Here is a 20,383-nt window from a genome sequence, read left to right as displayed (position 1 = left end):
TCTTAATAATTTTTCCTTCAAATTACCGATTTTCTTTAACCTTATAGCCTCGTCGCTATCCTTACTGACCTTTATTTCACCTTACTCGTTTGTCCTTCACCATACTGGATTGACCTTTACCTTTTGTCCTTCACCTTACTGATTTGTTCTTCAACTTGCTGATATGTCCTCCACTTCTCAGATTTGACCTTTACCTTTATGGCATGCACTTCAACTTATTGACTTGTCCTCAACTTACTGACTTGCCCTTCAACTTACTGACTTGCCCTTCAACTTACCGACTTGTCCTTCAACTTACTGACTTGTCCTACAACTTACTGACTTATCCTGCAACTTACTGACTTGCCCTTCAACTTACTGACTTGTCCTTCAACTTACCGACTTGTCCTACAACTTACTGACTTGTCCTGCAACTTACTGACTGTTCCTTCATTTCTATATTTCTTTCATGACCTTACCGATTTGTCCTTCACCTTAATGATTTATCCTCCATCTTGCTGATTTGCCTTTCACCTTAATAATTTTGTCCTTCACGTCACTGACTTGTCCTTCACCTTACTGATTTGTCATTCACTCATTGATATATTCCTTCACCTTCGTGACTTAGCCTTCACCAACCTACTGACTTGTTTTCCAAATAATTGACCTTAATTGTTTGTCCCTCACCTTTGTTCTTTACATGGAATTCTATTGCTTTTAATTGCATCGATGCGTCGATGCCGGACTTCAGATGTCAGCTTATGGAAATCGAGATATAAAGTCACCTAATTTTGATCAGCAAGCTGCAAGAAGCCTGGTTTTTAAACACGGTTTTACTTCCGTTAGTAGCTGTTCACCGAGTAGGTAAGAATACTTAAATTAATCGACGTCATATGGAATTGCAAGAACCACAGACGTCAGAATGAAAATTGAAATGGTGCAAATTGATGCTATCAGTGTCCCCGATACACATAAAAAGTTTTGAAAACCTCTTTAAAATCCCCTTAACTCGTCGAATTGGTTCTTGTAATTTATGCTGTATCAATAATCCCGCATCCCATATCGTACACGACACCGTATCCCGCCTATATCGAGCAGTGATTCGTGAGTACGTAACATTTTTGAAAGGTACGCATTTCACTCTAAGCTTGTGTAACTTACATGAAAGTATTTCATTGTATCTTTTGTGACCATACATGTGACTCACATAACTAGATACTGTATTTCATTTTACTGAATGATAACAATATAAAGTGCTGAAACGATGTGTGCAATATAACTCAGGGGGAGTATACCTTAATATTGATTTGATATAATTACTCTTACATTTTCAGCAAACAGAAGCCTTGGCTAGTAACATGGACATTACTCCGACGGTTTTAGACTGGTTTGATATCAATTACCACAATAGTTCTGGTAGAGTGGGACTAGCTGCATGGTGAATCATTATGGCAAGCTGTAAATAACCCTGATACACAAGACTACACCACTGTATATTCCAGTCACAATTTTCACGAAGTTACTATGTATTATCCTATGAGAGTGATACGAACGAAACATAACGATTGATACATAATCTCTCTACCTATCTATGTGGAGCGCCCACATTTCAAGATTTATTGAACTGCTCAGCGTCTGGCCAACCAACATTTCGGTTTTAAACACTGGACCAATATTATCATAGGTATGATTTTGGAGTTTGTTATCGGCTGGGGTTGGTTAGAGGGTTCTATCAACTAGGGGTTCTACCAACTTTGACGTTAAAGGAATATAACTTTGAAAATGAACTTACTTCGCAATATTCATCTTGCAAGGACTTTCATGGTTTCTCATAATCACGTGACTATGCTACACAATCCGACCAATCCATGATACTAAAAAAACGAATTACTTGTGCAAGTAGTTTTATGGATAATTTACTTTGTATTGAGATATATGAGAATGTCTCTCTCGCAAACTGCGCTCTGGATTATATTCTTCATTCAGATCTGAACGTTCACTATCTGGAAGCCATAACAAACGACGTCCATACAACAAATGAGATGGAGCTAAAGGTTTCTCGCAGTTTTCAGAGGATGACACATATGAAAGGGGTCTACAATTTAGAATTGTCTCTATTTCAACTACTACGGTTAGGAGTTCATCATAGGATAACTTGCCATTTCCAATGGTTTTCTTTAGACACCTTTTTGCCGATTTAATGAGTCTTTAAATCAATGTGAACCTTAGCCTTGAGAATATGAAAAAATTTAATAACATAATATCAACATCTGACTAGGAAATACTAAGTGTTAACTTGAAGAGATTCTGCTAAACTTTCCAGATTATTTCCCTTTAGTTCAGTGTCCCAGTCACAATCAGATTTACACAGTATTTACATTATCTTGATCTGAAGTGTCACTGGAGATAAATAACAAAATGGATGAAATATTTTGGATGTGAGGCTCACAATATTCCTTTTGGTTGGCAAACATTCTTTGGGTAAATTTGATATTTCCTTTAAATTGAAACAAAACAAGTCTGAATTAAAGTTCCACTTAACACCCAAGATTTTCCGTTCTTCCTTACTTGAATCGGTCACACCTAAAATCAATTTAGCATAAGACTCATCGCAGTAAGAAATGAATTTTCTACTTCCGGTTGACATTGTTCAATGGCCTTAATTCTTTTATTCAGTTCGATATTGTTTGTCACAAATTTTCTCAAATTAAAACCTGCCTCGGCCAGTGTTGTCTTTGACTTGAGATAAAGATCGTAAACATCACTCGCCCCTAAACTTAAATCGTCCAGATATAAAGAGCTAAAATTTTATGAACTAATTGTGGGTCTTCTTCAGATTTGGTTGACTCTTTTGTGGATCCAAATGTTTTAATTATATGTTTTTTTCTTTCTGGACAACTGTGGGCATTTGGAGGAATTCTCGAGATAAGTTGTTTGGCTCCCACAATCCAAAATAAGTCTAATTTTAACCTTCTTATAACTCTGATTTGGAGAATCGCCCACGAGAAAGCGATGAAAAAGGCGATGAAAAGGCGAGATAAAAGGCGAGGAAAAAGACGAGGAAGCGCAGGTAAAAAAAGACGAAAGAAAGGCCTTTTTTCCTCGCTTTCTCGCCTTTTTCCTCGCTTTCTTGCCTTTTTTCTCGCCTTTTTTCACGCCTTTTTTCTCGCCGTTTTTTACCCTCGCTTTCTCGCCTTTTCCTCGCTTTGTCGTCTCTCGACTTCTTGTGGGCGAGGAGTCTAGGGTAATATGGCCACAGCCGGCTTCCATATGTAACATATCATCATGATTGTGTTGTGGTTGTTGCGTATTTAAGGTTGAAATAGTTAATTTAGCTATGGACATTTTAATGCTGGCAATGGCTGTGCGAATTGATTCTGAATACTCGTCTGCTTGTCAAATTTCGTCCTCTATTTCATCTTCGGTGACGAGAGTAAGAAGATCACTATTAATGTGATAGCTTCTTTTCTTAAAGGTTTGATACTGAAGCCTCAAACTTTGCCACAAAATCTGGTATTTTGGGATATTCGTCCGCCATGTATATGGGGCGCTCACCGAAGTTCTATGTCCAACTCTAAAAGCGATGATAGCCAGCCTAACCAAATCTAGGAGTACCCTGCAACAAAATGTCAAAATGTTGAAAGAAAGGCCACAACAAATACCAACAGCTACCAGACAGGCTACAACACGTAATAGACCAAATGAAAAGGACTATCCCAACCTATTATCGTTGTGAACAAGAAGGTCACATTGGCAGGTGATGCCGAATGCCTAAGAACCAGCAGATAAACAACTAGATGTCACTGACGGGGGACATTCGGTTGACATTTGTAGCTCCAGTCCCAAGGACATTATTGGACCCATTAATATAATAGCTACAAACATCTTTGAAACATCTTGTGCAGCGTTATTGGATACTGGTTCTACCATTTCTACTGTGTCGGAATCATTCTTTAAAGAACATTTAGAGGGTAACTATTGTGAGATGGTCAAGATATTATTCAGATAGAGAGTGTTTCAGGTCGTAGTTTGCCATATGTAAGATCAGTTTGTTTTACTTTATCTATTCTGAGTTTCAAGTCGACCATCAACTGAAGGTGTTTTTTTTAGTGGTACCCAACACAGCATTTAATTCTACCACACCTGTTTTGATTGGCATTTTTAGACCAGTATTGAACATCAACTTTACGATGTATGCAGATAAATGAGAAGAAACTTATAGAGAAGATTGGGATTATAGGTTGTGATGAACCTAAATCTATTATCATCCACAGTAACCAAATCGTTTAAGTTTGAAGGGTAAGCTCTGTGATTATGCCATACCAGAGAAACAACGTGTTCTATTTCAGAATACTCCAGATTCACAAATTTTTTGCTGTTGAAATTATCCCTGTTGTTTTGGAAGTGGATTCTGAAGCTTTGGACATTCCAGTTATGGTTCGAATTTCCAACTTGTCCTTTGAAAGTTAGCAGCAGTGGACATTGAACAGAATCTTCAATAGTTTGACACCATCCAATTCTCCATCTCCATCCATTATAGTTACGAACAATTTCATGGATGAAATAGACTTTTCTAAGAGAGCTCTGGAACCTGGACAACTCGAGCAATTCAAGGAGTATATCCAGAACTGGTCACCCATTTTCTCTCAATACGAAAACGATATTGGATGCATCAACCTAGTTAAGCACACATAACTTTGACAGATGGCATTCCAATCAAACAACCGCACAGGCGTATACCACCAGCCTTGTATGATGAGGTCAAAAAACATCTTCACGACTTATTGGAAAGCGAAATTATAAGACGTAGCTTATGCATCGCCGATAGTATTAGCACGGAAGAAAGATTCTTCGTTGCGTATGTGTGTTGACTATCGACTGATTAATAAAAAGACCATTCATGATGCGTATGCCTTACCGTGAGAGGAAGAATTTTAAGATCATGTTTCAGGTTCTAAGTATTTCTCTATGAAGAGTAGTTATTACCAGGAAGTATAAAGGAAGAGGACAAGCCACAATCCACATTTACTGTAGGTCCATTAGGATTTTATGAATATGACAGAATGCCTTTCGGTTTGGCATATGCACCGGCTACGTATCAACGGTTGATAGACTGTCTAGGAGATATTAATTTAAAGATTTGTGCAATTTTCATAGCTGACTTGAAAATATGCAGTAAAATTTACGAGGAACACATGCAACGCATGCCAATGGTATTTTCAAGACTCTTTCGCCATGGTTTAAAGTTATCCCCTAAAAAACGTCATTTCTTCCAGGAAAAAGTGAACTCCTTAGGTCATGTAACATCTGCAAATGGGGTTGAAACGGATCCAGCGAAAACAGAGAAAGTTACCAACTAGCTCGCCCTACTAACCATCAGGAATTATAACGTTTTCTAGGATTAGTAGAATACTACAGGAGATACATCAAGGATTTTTCGAAGATTGCTAAGGATCTCAATGAGTTGTTGGTAGTTGGGACTACCAAAAGGAAGAGAGGGAAGATAGGCAAAGGTTTGATGGAATGGCATTGGGGTGAGACTCAGGAATTAGTTTTTACTTCTCTGAAGAAACATCTTGTAAATCCACTAATATTAGCATATGCCGACTTTTCAAAGCCATTTACTTTAAATACGGATGCAAGTGGAGTTGGACAATTTGGTGTCTTGTACCAAGAAATTGGAGGGAAGGAAAGAGTTATCGCCTATGCATGTAGTTCATGGACGAAATCTGAGTAGAACTAACCTGCACATAAGTTTGAGTTCCTAGCAAATAATTGGGATGTTTCTGACAAATTTCACAAGTATTTGTACAACAACCAATTCACAGTATGCACTGCCAAAAAATCTCTTACCACAGCTAAACTTGATGCAACAGGATACCGTTGGTTAGCCGCATTATCCGGATACACATTTTCGATAAAATACCTAGCAGACAGGAAAAAGTTTGGATGCAGATGCTCTGAGCAGACAGAAGTTTACAGAAGTGACAGATGATCAAGTACATCAAGAACATCGAACTACAAGATAAAGGTTATCTGCAAACGGTAAGTATGTCACAGCAAGTCCTACAAGATATTTCATCATCATTGGTAAAATATATCGACTGGCGTATGAAACAGCTTGACGATCCCTTATTGAAGACTGGTATTACAAACTCACATCACAAGAGGAAGCAGCTTTGAATCGGGAATACATTTCGTTCTTAGATCCGGAACCCTATTCAGGCGCACACTTACTAGTGATGGAGAAGAATTTCGTTCAGTTTTACCATCTACCTACAGAAAACATGCTCTGAATGGAATTCGTGATGCTGTTGGTCATCCAAAGGAGGTAAAGAACTGTCAGTTTGACAAAAGAAAGGATTCTTTTGGCCGAGAATGGTTAGCGAGATAGACGATTACATCAAGAAGTGTCACAGATGTCTTCACAGAAAGACTTTACCATCGATGTGTCCACTAGTCAACATAACCAAAAGTCAACCAATGTATGGAATATGTCTGTGTAGAGGAGTGTAAGGGTGGTTATGGCAATAGTAGTTATAGAGCTTTCAGATTGTAAGCACTCATGTATTTCATTCCATTTGCATACATATGATTGCTTACAATCTGAAAAGCTCTCACACCCAAACCCATCATAATGTGAAATATTTACTGTACATTTCATAATCACCTTCAAATCATATATAAAAAAACCTAGTTTTTTTCGAAATTAACCCATTTAAAATTGAGTTTAATTTTAAATCACGAACAACACTAATTCGAAGCTGCTGAAGATTATTCAGGCGACGGTTTCATTTCAGCATTAACTTCTCAATTCCAGTAGCTAGTTTTGTTTCAAACAACAAATCACATCTTTCCATTTAGAAATATCTTTCCATCTATTTCAATTTGTCCTTTAAATGTTGAAAATTTATCAGAAACACCCTTAATAAGATTGGAAAACAACGCGTTTTTTATAAATTTTTCATCGTCTATAAGTTCAATGCTATTCATATTTTTGAACAAAATAAACAATTTATGAAGATAAGTATTCAAGATTTTTGTTTTCTCTTTATAATAATATTTATGTTTTGAAGTAAAACCCAAAGTAATCAATCCAAAGAAGACGTTTGAACAGCAGTAAATGAGGCTAATATAGTTGAGTCAATTACGGGAAGCATCAATCCAACGGTTACGGCTGTTACCATTGTTAGCCCTACTGTTAGAATTGTGCTTAATGTTTTGAAAACAGAATCAATTCTTTTTTTACATTTTTTGTATTGTTCTAGTTTTACTTTTAACTCATTTTGTTATTCTATCATGTATTGTTGTAATGGAATTAAAATTCTTATAGTGATATAGTGATATATCAAAAGACTGATCCAATCAGACTTACACACTTATTAATAGTAGTATATGTCTTTTCGGATATGACTCATTTCACTTCTGCGCATGCGCAGCTTTTTCAATGCGTCATATCCGAAAAGACACAACTGTTAAAATGTATTATAACAGACTCCCCCAAACTGTTAAAAATGTATTATAACAGACTCCATATAAATTACCCAAACCACACTAGATTCACTATAATAATACAGTATAAAATAACCGCATTAAAAAAAAAAAAGTCTTTAATCAAACAAAAGCAATTCGAAGGAGACGGTTTCTTTTCTGCGCTATCATCTCTCATCCCCAAAGTGGCCAACTTTGTCTCAAACAACAAATCCCTCGTTTCCTCAGAAGCACAAGCTCTTGGATCTGTGGCAAAAGCAGGAGTAAATATAAGCGATGCAGTGAAAAATTCTGACGAACTTAAAGAACTGCAGCTAATGAACTAGGAAACAAGAGACTAGAACGACAAGCCCTAGAAAAACAAGGAAAAGGTTTTAAATCATTGGATAAAAATGGCAAGCAAAAATTATAGATTGGATCCAATCTTTCAATTGTATGATCCGATTCAATATTCGTTCAACAAGAAGAAAGAGGATTACCTAATCAGCTCACCATCGGTAGGGACAAAGACTCAAATAAACGACGGAGGAAGAGTTACCTTTGAAATTAATTCATTGTCCAATTGGTTGCTGCTTTCCGATGCCCATTTCCGATGCGATTTCAAAATCAGAGACGCCACTCAGAATCGAATTCCACAAACCAACACGACTTTAGAAAACAACTTCTTTCCGTCTTTATTCAGCGAAATGGTTTTGGAAGCTGGTTCAAATCAGATAGAGACTATAAAACACCCCGGCGAGTTTGACACAATGTTGAAAACGGTTATGTGTCCCAAAAACTACGATTCAGTTTCGGGATGGATTCCCGATGTAGGTGACGGAAAAATTTTAAAAGAACCGGTCAGAACTGTAGCAAATGACGCAGACCTTGCTAGGATAAGGGTAGTTGCTAGAAACATGGAAAGAGTGTCTCGCGGAGTAAATCACGGATTTGAAAATAACGAATATCCAACTTTACATATCGGTAATCACTCCTTCCGTAGAAGTGGAAACGAGAATATTCAACTCTTTAACCAAAGACATCGAAATTGCTTTTCTTCGTCGTAACACGGTAGGTAGCATAATTTTAACGGGAGAATCCACCATGTGGCCAATCACCAACACCGTCAAACCAGCGAGATATCTAATGGTCGGTTTCAAAAACTTACCAGATTCTCAGACAAACAACAACAACAGTTTCAGAGTGGCATTGAACCATACTCAAGATCCCATCATTCGCAAAGTTCAAGTCAGATTGAACAGCGATAATTATCCCCATCAACCTTTGACAATTGATCCTTCCAAAAAAGATTACAACGAATTGTACAGAAACTATAAAAACATGTGCGAATTGTTTGGAAATACTCCTCAGTTTGAATACACAGATTTTTCACTCAATCATCCAATCTTTTGTTTCGATCTGTCAGCTCATCAAGAAGATTTTTTCAAAACAGGGGTAAACATAAATATTCACATTGAAAAAACACAAGGAGATGTGACCGGCTACTGTTTATTGCTGGAAGAAGCAAAACATTTGATTAAAATATTAGATAGAAGAATGATAAGAATTGAATAAAAAAACACCCTTTAAAAATGAAACCAGAAACTATCGAAACAAATTCGCCGACTTTAATAACTTACAACGGTAAAAAAGTGCACATAACCCAAAAGATTATCGATAAATACAAACATTGCAAAGTCAGAGACGATATAGACTTGGAAAGAATTGATGAGAATTTAACTCAAAAAGGTGGATTTTTACCTTTCTTGCCTTTAATCTTTGCTGGTTTAGCTGCAGCAGAAGCAACTGCTGTTGGGTCTGCTGGTATAGCCAAAGCTGTCAACGATAAGAAAATCTGAAGCCGCTGCAAACGCCGAAGCACGTAGACACAATTTGGCAATGGAAAGAGAAGCACGAGGAGGTTCGGGAGTAGGAGATATATTAGGGACGGTTAAAGAATTCGGACAAAGATTTGGCGAAGAAACCAAGAAAACCGTTAAAGAGGGATTAAGCAAATTAATAGATAATATCGACACCGGAGAAATAAAAGTCAAACACAAGGGCAACGCCATATTTTTTAAAAACATACGTTCGGGCGAGGGAATCTTTCTTTCAAAGTATAAAGGCAAAGGAGTGATTTTTGGTACAAAAATGTAATAAATAAAAATGGGCAAGAAAAGTAGTATATGTCTTTTCGGATATGACGCATTTCACTTTTGCGCATGCGCAGCTTTTTCAATGCGTCATATCCGAAAAGACACAACTGTTAAATTGTATTATAACAGACTCCCCAAACTGTTAAAATGTATTATAACAGACTCCCCAAACTGTTAAAATGTATTATAACAAACTCCCCCAAACTGTATTATAAATTACCCAAACCACAGACAAGAATCACTAATAATAATACAGTATAAAATAACCGCATTAAAAATGTCTTTAATTTTAAAACACGAAAAAAAAAAATTCGAAGGAGACGGTTTCTTCTCTGCGCTAACATCTCTCATCCCCAAAGTGGCCAATTTTGTCTCAAACAACAAATTTCCTCAGGAGTAGATGCAGTGAAAAGATCTAATGATTCATTTCTACCGCTTGAATAGTTTTCTCCTTGTATTAAATCTTTCGTATTAAAAATATATGGTGTTTATTGAACAAATATGTCTTTAATAAATGTCCATCCTCCTAAAACGTATTTCGGTGCGGGAGACATTCAAAAGTCATTGGGTTCTCTTCCTGGATTCCCATGGGCAAAATATCCCTGAGAAAAACATCTCCCAGGGCACAATTATACAGGTCCAGGCACTAGGTTAGATCTGCGTTTAGACGAAAATGATAATCCCATACCAGGAAAAGAACCCGTTAATAGAGTTGACGCAGCAGCGCTCAAACACGACATACTGTACAGAAATAAAGACGTAACATTCAGACACCAAGCAGACAAACAAATGATAGACGAACTCGAAAATATTCCCAATCCCACTTTCAAAGAGAAATTACAAAGGGCTCTTATCATAAAACTCTTGAAGGCAAAATTGAAATTGGGTATGGGCATAGCAGACGAGATTCACAAAGAATTTCGAAAAAACAAACATTACCTCAAAGTCAAAGTTTTTGATAAAGATGAAATTTGGTCAGCCGATTTAATCAACATGCCAGTCGAGAAAGGGTATAAGTATTGTTTGACGGTGATCGACATATACACGAGATACGCTTGGGTCTTTCCCTTGAAAAACAAATCGGGTCTGACTGTCAAACAAGCATTCGAAACCATAATGAAACAATCCGACAGATGACCCCTAAAGTTGTGGGTTGATAAAGGAAGCGAATTCTACAACAGAAATGTGAAATCTCTGGGGTTTGAAATTTACAGCACGCATAACGAAGGTAAAGCCGTAGTGATAGAAAGATTCAACAGGACTCTTAAAAGCAAATTATTCAAGAAATTCACGGAATTGAAATCTCAAAAATGGCTTAAAATATTACCAGTTGTTGTCGACGAATACAATAACAAAATACATTCGTCTATAGGTGAGACGCCAACGCAAGCCTCTAATAACCCGAATATCATAAAGTCCGTCAACACTCAAACAACTTTGAAAACGAGATTAGCAATTTGAATATTAAACCCAAATTCAAAGTTGGAGATCGAGTTCGTATTTTTAAATATAAATCATTGTTTCAGAAAGGTTACGTCGGCTATTGGACTAACGAGATATTCATCGTTGATAAAGTAAACAACACATCACCTCCCACGTATGAATTGATCCATCAAGACAAAGAACAAATCATAGGAAGGTTTTATCAAAATGAACTTCAAAAAACTGACTTTTAAAAATGAAGCTCGAAAATGAAGATTTAGATGAAAGGTTAAGAAATTTAGATGTCGACAAGCATTTACGCTCTCTTAAATTAAGATTTTTTAAATTTAAATGTAAATTTATCTTCAAAATATTATTGAATGTGTTTTATCAGAATGTTATACAAGTTTTTTCAAACACAAACTACGCATATATTTCGTCAATTGGGTCTTCAGCAATACTTTCCGCCTACTTCGAAAAACACCTAAAAAAAATCAACTAAAAAAATGAATGCATTTCTCGATAAATACGGAAAAGACACGACCACAAATTTTCAACATGTGAAATGGGCCAAGGAGTTGAACGTCTCGCCGATTTATTATTGCATGCGAGATGAAATTGATGAACTGAAATACAAGAAAGGTAAATTTTACGCCATCACAAACATTCACACGTCGGATCAAAAAGGAGTTCATCACTCTGCTTTACACAAAGATTCTTCGAATAACTTTTATTTCTTTGATTCTTTCGGTCTAGAACCGACAGAAGAGATAACGAAATTGACTAGCAAACCAATCAAATGTTCTACGTTTCAAATTCAAATGCCAGGACAAAAGCTGTGTGGACAGCTGTCGCTTTGGGTTTTATATCGGTTGAGTTTGGGAGAAAAGTTTGAAGAAATTATAATAAATTTAACTCAATAAAAATGGCAAGCAAGTTTGGATTAGGGTCTTTACCTCTAGAATCTAAAAATCCCATGAGTTCTACGGCGTTTATAAACAAAGCGAAACCTTTTTTCGTGGATCAAATCGGAGACACCTTACAAGGGGATATCGATATGAACAATTTCAAAATAACTAATTTAAAGTTTCCAGGAAACGATAACGATGCCGTGAACAAGAAATATTTACTGGCTCAAATAAACGCAATTCAAATAGATAAGGACCATGTTGAAAATAGAATAAATGACGTGAAAAGATACCTCAGAAGAAATATTAAAAATCTTGTGGACGAACCCAAACTACAACAAGAGTTAACGAGTTTNGAACGTCTTATTCAAGTGGATAAAACAAGTCAGTTGCAAAATTTAATATCTAAATTAGACGATAAAATTACAATAGACGTCCAACGTTTAATAGATAACCCAAATGTAAACGAGGATAGATTGAAACGAAAACTAACCGCTTTGGAAAGAAAACTTGGCGAATTGCTAGCAGAACTAGACAAGACCGCGGACAAAACCGAGTTACAAAATTCGATATCCAATTTGAACGAAAAGATCGCGAAGCAAAAATCAGATGTTCAAGATATAATTAACACACTTCCCATTGACAAAGATACGTTGAAACGACAATTGACTGCTTTGGATACTAAAATCACGGACGAATTAGAAAAAGAAGTGGGTGTGATTAAAAACTTTCTTCAAAATAAATTTCGAGATGATATGAAAAATTATATTAAAGAACAGGTCAATCTTTTGGTATCTAGAATTCATGACGATTTTTTGAGACAAGAGAGAAAGTTGACCAAATTAGAAGCTATTGTCACGGACAAATCGTATTATGTCAATCTTCCATTCGAAAGTGACACTGTCTTCGATGAAAAAGACCAAATTTATAAATCAAACAAATACGGATTCAAAGCAGAAATAAAAGTACGTTCTCTCGCATACGGAGAACCTAAAAACGTATTCGATATCGGCGAAACGCAAGCGTTTACTTTTCGAGGTAATTGTCTGATTCAAATAGAGTTTCCCATGAAGGTTAAAGTCAATAAAGTAGTCTTCAAACAAACCGGTAAGGGCGTCAAACATATTTCATTATTCAATGATGGTAATTTGGAAGAGAATATACGTTTGATTGATAAAAGGGATCAGGAAATTGAAACGAAAAAGGGTAAATATGTAGACACCTTTAAAATGGAAGTAGAAAATGATAAGGATATCATTGGAATCAAAGATTTGGATATGATATTGGAGACGGAAAATCCACCATTAACCAACATTGTCAAAATTCCACCATCACTTATAATACCCGTATACGTACCCGGACCAATAGAATCTAGCAGTCACGAGTTTTTACGAACAACAGACTTTGAATACGTAAAACTGTATTTTGTTTACGATGGAAAATACACCTCGATAGATGTTCATAAAAGTCAACAAGAAAGAGAGTTTATAGTACATTTATCGTTTGCCGAAGCTTCCGACTCCATCCTTGAAGGTGGTGGTTTTATTTATAGAGCCAAGATAAACATCGAAAAAGAAAAAAGAAAATATTCCTATCATCATAACGATGACCATACGAAAAAAGAAATGTCGTTAGTACGCGTAAATGTTTTTACTTTTAATACCCGCAAATATAATAATGCTAGGCCAAACAAGCACGCTCTATATGATATTCCGTGGTTCCATTTATCGGAAATTCACTTAATTTAACGACTTAAAAAATGGAACTCGAAAGCAGACAACAATACATGATAGACAAACAAGAAGAGTTGAAAATAAAGTTGAGACAGTGCAATACATGCAGGAAAACATGGAGTAGAATCGATTCTTTTTTCAAAACAGCGAGCACAGTTCTAACGATAGGAGTAACGGTGGCAACGGCCGTGACTGGTGGATTAATGCTTCTGGTCATCGTCCCAACCGTATTGGCTGCATTAACAGCCGTTCAAACGACTTCTTGCGGTCTCATCACTTTAGGTTTCACGAGTAAAAAGAAAGCTCATTATAAAAAGGAAACGGAAATCTTGAATATGTATCTTAATCAATTGTACATCTTTTTCGAAAGATCGAGAGAAGACAAGAACATAACAGTTGAAGAATTACAAGAATTCAATGAAATTTTGGACAAATTCCATACAGAAATATCAGCGGTCAAAATAAAGAAATAATCAAAAATATACACTTAAAAAAATATGAATAAAATCGAACTTGATGAAACATTGATAGAAAACGCCCTATTTTCCGATGTTATCAAGGCTATCTCTGATAAATTTAAAACATTGAAAGGACAAATTAAAATAGATGGAGAGATAGTCGAGGAAGGGAATAACAGACAATACATGTCACTCCTCGGTTTCAATGCCAAAACCTTTCACAATATCTTTTCAAATATGGACAAAAAATCCGATGCTTCCGATTGGTATTTTACAGGAAAAATAATTTTAATGAAAGACAATTTCCAAGAAATAAAAAGATCGAGAGTTGGTAGAGGAGGAACTGATCTACTTAAAAAGATAAATGAATACGAAGGCGAAAATTGTTTCATACCTACAGATGGTCACTGTTTTATCAAATGCGTCAATCGTGTTTTGAACAAAGATTTAACGTGTAAATTTCAAGAATACATCAACGGGTTTTCAAAAGCAAATAGAAAAGGAGTGATGACTTGTGCTAGAATGAAGGAATTCAACAAGAAATTTAACACTTCGTTTCAAATTTATAATCCCAAAATCAGACATTTTCACACCAGAGACGTTCACGATGAATTAGATTGGGTTTTTTACTTACACAACTCGCATTTCTGTTTGATTAGAAGAAGCCAAAAAAGTGTGGACAGGTGTGGAAAACGTGTAGAGACGACAACGCAGTAACACAGGTTTCGCCTCTCAAACTAAACGTGCTTTCAAGTATGAGTGATGATGCGTTATTCGCTTGGGATTGCGAAACGTATTCAGAAAAAGACACACGAAGAGCAATTCCTTATGCCTGCACTTTAATTAATTTAGAAAAACTAAGGAAAATGTTAAACAGAATAAATAATCTCTTTCCAGATTTAAAGCCGTCAGATCCCATTCCAGAAGAATTTTACAACAAACTCATGACTAATATAAGTAGAAATATTTGTAGGTACAGATTGCATCGATCAAATGTTGAAATATTTAGGTCAATATGATAGAAAGAGATTAATATTAATTTCTCATAACGGCAGTGGATTCGACAACTGGATCGTGCTTAAAAATGCAAAAAAACTAACGCATTGCCCTTTAAAAACACCCAGAGGAATTCTATCTTTTCCTTTTTCTAATTCATACACGGATGAAGATTTACAGAAAAAATGGAAAAGACAGAAAGAAATAAAGGGTAATTATTTACAACATATTAATTTCACGTGTTCCTATCAACACGAATCCTCTAGTTTGGCTGCATGGGGAAATTCTTCCAATCTTCCCGCGAATTTGAGAAAGATTGCCGACGTAGATATCGCTAAATACACGCGAGACAACTGGGAGGAATTGAGACACGAATGGGAACCTTACGCCAAGAGAGACACTCTCTGTTTAGGAGCTTGTTTGATAAAATACAACCAAGTCACGAAAGAAGTTGTAAACCAGAATATGTCCAATAATCTAACGGCTCCATCTTTATCTTTAAAGGGTTGGTATTATTTATATCATTACGATAAAGAAATGGTGGAAGAAGAATGGTATAAAACTACTAGAATGGTTGCAAAACATACCGAAAAAGAAAATATAGAAAAAGTTTATTCGCATACTAATCCTTTTATATGAAATTTTATCAGACGATCTATTAAAGGAGGAAGAGTTTTGGCAAATAGAAAATCATTTGAAACGAACAAAATGGATGAAATTTGCAACGTATTAAAGGAATATATTTCACAAACAGAAAGTAATAACATAATTGATTTAGTCAAAGAATACAGCGCAAGCACAAAAGACAAAACGGAAGTTCATTCGAGACTTAAAAAAATAGAATGTACTAAACTAATGGCATTTGATGCTAACGGTTTATACGCTTCCGCCATGTCGGATTTAGACAGTGAATATCCGAGAGCCGAAAGTGGAAGACCGTTTCTACCAGAAGAAGAAAAAGAATTTGTAAAACTCTTCAATAAACAAAAATTCAGACCTAGAACAGCTATTTTAACAGTGTGGTTTGACTATCCCAAAAACATGTTCTTCCAACCGATACCAGCTAAAGATAAAATCACTTTCACGAATAAAGAAGGTAAAAAGGAAACTGGTAACAAAATCAGGTTCAGAAATGGTTTCTGTCACGACGTTTTAACATCGGTCGATATTCAAGAAATAGTGAAAGCTGGTGGACGAATTATTAGAATATTAGATGGTATAGTTTACGAAGAAAATTTAAAACTCCACCCTATAGAGATATATTTTAATTTTGAGAGATTTAAGAAATAAATATAAACGAGAAGGTAATATCGTGGGTAGTAATTGCATGAAATTATTAGGTAATTCCTTGTATGGTAAATCAATTCAGAAAGATATATTCACAACTAGACATTTATGGAATGAAGCAACTTTACAGGCCAACTTTGATTCACGTATTAAAACCTATGAGAAAATTAATGATACTCAATATATTGTTGAAACAGAAATTGAAGAAAAAGAGATTACTACCGAAGATAGTAAATCTACACGACTAACACCTAGTCATTTGGGATCATTCGTTTTATCTCACAGTAAAAAAATAATGAACAATTTCATTCACGTCATAAATGGATTTTATAAACCCGAAATATACTATACCGATACCGATAGTTTGTACATTTCATCCAAAAATTGGAAAAAACTAAACAGAGCTGGTTTGGTCTCCGAAAAAGACTATTGCAAAGGTAAAAACGATTACGGTGACGGTGGAATTATATTTGGTTTATATTTAGCACCAAAAGTCAAATACAACATCGTTTTGACTTCTGATGGTGTCTTAAAAGAAAACGTTTAAAGGTTATTCTAATGATAGGATAAGTGTAGAAGATTACGTTCAGTTAGCAAGCGGACATGACGTGTCGAACGAATTTAATAAACCATGGGAAAAAATTTTCACCAATGGAGTAGTTATTCCAAATGATAAACAAACTAAAGTTTTTAGAAGTTATTTGAATAATGTTAAAAGAAAACCACCAAACAGTGAAGGAATTATGTATCCTTACAACGACAAAGATGACTATAGTTTTGACGAAAACTATGGATTTGATGATTTCGATTATCTTTCTAATCAAGAAGAGAATGAAGATTGTTTTAAATGAAGTTGAATGGCAATTTCTTCGTTGCCAAAGTCTATGAACCTCTTTTTACCGTCTTTGATTTCCAGATTTATATCTTTGATCATGAAAGAATTGACTGGTAAATAGGTCGTTTGAAACGGTTTCTCTATAATTCTGTATCCGATCGGCACCGTAAAAGTCGGTATGCTGTATATGATTTGACGTTTGTGCTTGTTGAAAAATCCACCGTTGATCAAATTACAGTGAATGTTGATCACGTCGATATCGTTCTCGATGTTGGCCTTGTGCGGCGCCAATGTCGATTGCGCGTATATTCATTTATCGAACCCTAGTAACGCATTCAACGAATTTTCTACGTTGAAATCGACTTGACTGTTATTTCTCAAGATCAGTTTTATTTTGTTCAGATTCAAATTAATTTCGAATTCGATATTGTTTTTACCTTCCTGCGTATTCGGATAGGTATTCGTTGATGGCTACGTATTCGTAGCTCCCCGTTAGTAAGCTTATGGTTTTGAACGTAACTCCGTTATCCGTCGATATTTTTAGTTGATTGTTTTTTTCGTTGATGTTTCTAATGGAATTGTAAACGGAGAAATACTTTAATCCCAGTTCGTACTGTTTATTGCGATCGAGTTCATACTCGTAGTCTAGAGACAATTTGATGTCTGGTTTATTCGAGGTGATAACGAACAATTGCTCTTTATTGGACATTTTTAATAACGTTTATATAGTCTTTTTTAGTGATGATTTTTTTCTCCAAAAGCCGTTTTAATATGCCATTGACTTCGTTGTATTGTCTGTCCGATCGATGACCTTCCTTCATGGCCGCTAATATTATTTCTAATCTATTAAGCAATTCTTTATTGTCGTCGGATAAAAACGTTATACCTTGTCCAGATGCCACCATATCATCAAATTCGTCTATTTCTTGTATGATTGCTGGATAATCATCTGCCTCCTCTTGCTCAATAACTTTTGTTATATATAAATCAACTTCTTTCAATCTTCTTGTTTCAGGTCCTGACTTTCTGATCGCATGCAGAAATTTTGAGTATGCAACTAAATCCTTGTAATCGGCAATTTCAACATCCTCACCATTCATTAAATCTATTAACCCTCTCGTTAATGTGTATACGTAATCTTTTGTATCGATTATAAATTCGGGGGTATTTGCCTAAATCTTATTCTAAAACCATTGGACAACAAACCCGCTTCATCAATGATTGGTGAAATGCTTTTTGGTAATTCTGGCCTAGGGTTTGAAAAAAGACGTTTTACATCATCTACTGTCCTAATTATAACACCACTATATTCAATCGCTTTGGGGTGATGAGGTGTGGGTTCTATAGGAGGCGTGGGTTCTATAGCGAGTCTCTTTTTAATATCTTCTTAACTTTTTAATATGGGTTGAAATAGAGTTTGTAGATTTTCCGTTAATCCGAGTTGTTGTAATCTGTTATTTTCAACTTGGGTCTTTATTTTATTCTTAGCTTTGATATATTCTCTATTTCTTTTTAAAAAATTATTCCAATCCGTCATTTTTAAAAAAATAAAAATTAACATATATCGATCATAACTCTTTCTCCTGCAGGTTTTCTAGTATTTACAAATACATATCCATGATCATCTGGGTTTCTCCATTGAGCTTCACAAACCTTTTTAAATGTATCTCTATCCATTATGATTTATAGACTGAATGATTTGAGATAAATCTTTATCGTTTAATTCAAATAATAAAAAACAATTTGCATTTTTTCTAATGAACATAGAATCCATCCCGTAAAAAGATTGGGATTGGTATATGCAGTGACAGTTGTGATGTCTTCCTTTGGTGAAGAATTATTGTTGAACAGTTTGATTTCTTTGCGCTACGCAGTCGTCAAACAATATTAAGTTCTTTCGATTGCTATCAATATTAGACAAGTCTAGATCATTAACACTTTCCGTAAGAAAAACTTTTATAACCGTTGGATTGAAAGATGGATTCTTTGATTTAATGAAGTTTTCTATGATATCTTTTATTTCCACTTCTTCTTCGTTTTCTTCGTAATATTGAAATATGTCTTGAACATCTTTCTTTGGTAAATATTCCAAAGCTTTGAGGAATTGATAATACGATTGCTTTGGTGTTGTTGTGTAGATATACAGAGAATCGAAATCTAAAAGGTTTGGTGTTGTCAACATGTTAAAAGTGAGATGAGTTTTCCCAGAACCTGAACTACCGCAAATGCACATGAGCATTGGGTTACTAGGAAATATGACCGAATGTTTGAATTTCTTGCCCATTTTTATTTATTACATTTTCGTACTAAAAATCACTCCGTTGCTTTTATACTTTGAAAGGAAGATTCCCTCGCCCGAACGTATGTTTTTAAAAAATATGGCGTCGCCCTTGTGTTTGACCTTCATTTCTCCGGTGTCGATTTTATCTATTAATTTGCTTAATCCCTCTTTAACGGTTTTCTTGGTTTCTTCGCCAAATCTTTGTCCGAATTCTTTAACCGTCCCATATATATCTCCTACTCCCAAACCTCCTCGTGCTTCTCTTTCCATTGACAAATTGTGTCTACGTGCTTCGGCGTTTGCAGCGGCTTCAGCTTTCTTATCGTTGACAGCTTTGGCTATCCCAGCAGCTCCACCAGCAGTTGCACCGGCTGCAGCTAAACCAGCAAAGATTAAAGGTAAGAAAGGTAAAAATCCACCTTTTTGAGTTAAATTCTCATCAATTCTTTCCAAGTCTATATCGTCTCTGACTTTGCAATGTTTGTATTTATCGATAATCTTTTGGGTTATATGCACTTTTTTACCGTTGTAAGTTATTAGAGTCGGCGAATTCGTTTCCATAGCTTCTATTATTTTCATAACTAAAGTTTCTGGTTTCATTTTTAAAGGGTGTTTTTTTTTATTCAATTCTTATCATTCTTCTATCTGATATTTTAATCAAATGTTTTGCTTCTTCCAGCAATAAACAGTAGCCGGTCACAGTAGCCGGTGTTTTATCGATGTGAATATTTATGTTTACCCCTGTTTTGAAAAGATCTTCTTGATGAGCTGACAGATCGAAACAAAAGATTGGATGATTGAGTGAAAAATCTGTGTATTCAAACTGAGGCGTATTTCCAAACAATTCGCACATGTTTT

General features: G+C 35.5%; 4 protein-coding genes across 4 annotated transcripts in view; 3 read left to right on the top strand and 1 right to left on the bottom strand.

Annotated features, from left to right (window-relative positions):
- Positions 1-11,952: 11,952 nt before the first annotated feature.
- On the top strand, positions 11,953-13,683 carry LOTGIDRAFT_175184 (hypothetical protein; the record flags this gene model as incomplete). Its single annotated transcript, XM_009055802.1, has 1 exon — positions 11,953-13,683. The coding sequence occupies one exon, from the start codon at positions 11,953-11,955 to the stop codon at positions 13,681-13,683; it is 1,731 nt and encodes a 576-aa protein (XP_009054050.1).
- A 1,436-nt stretch (positions 13,684-15,119) lies between these two features.
- LOTGIDRAFT_175183 (hypothetical protein) lies at positions 15,120-15,761 on the top strand (the record flags this gene model as incomplete). The annotated part of the gene is made up of 1 exon (XM_009055801.1): positions 15,120-15,761. One exon carries the CDS (start codon positions 15,120-15,122, stop codon positions 15,759-15,761), a length of 642 nt encoding a protein of 213 aa, XP_009054049.1.
- Positions 15,762-16,013: 252 nt separating this feature from the next.
- On the top strand, positions 16,014-16,956 carry LOTGIDRAFT_175182 (hypothetical protein; the record flags this gene model as incomplete). The annotated part of the gene is made up of 2 exons (XM_009055800.1): positions 16,014-16,338; positions 16,400-16,956. 2 exons carry the CDS (start codon positions 16,014-16,016, stop codon positions 16,954-16,956), a joined length of 882 nt encoding a protein of 293 aa, XP_009054048.1.
- Positions 16,957-19,537: 2,581 nt separating this feature from the next.
- The window catches only part of LOTGIDRAFT_175181 (hypothetical protein), a gene marked incomplete at both ends in the record, with an annotated part of 1,640 nt that continues 794 nt past the window's right edge, over positions 19,538-20,383 (bottom strand). The window contains one exon of the mRNA XM_009055799.1: positions 19,538-20,115. Within this exon, the coding sequence (XP_009054047.1) occupies positions 19,538-20,115 (578 nt within the window). The remainder of the gene's footprint in view (positions 20,116-20,383) is intronic.

Source organism: Lottia gigantea (genome assembly GCF_000327385.1).
Source record: "Lottia gigantea unplaced genomic scaffold LOTGIsca_250, whole genome shotgun sequence".
In the NCBI taxonomy this organism is placed as follows: Eukaryota; Metazoa; Mollusca; class Gastropoda; family Lottiidae; genus Lottia; species Lottia gigantea.
The sequence above is the reverse complement of the archived record's forward strand: the minus strand, read 5'-3'. Positions and strand labels throughout refer to the sequence as shown.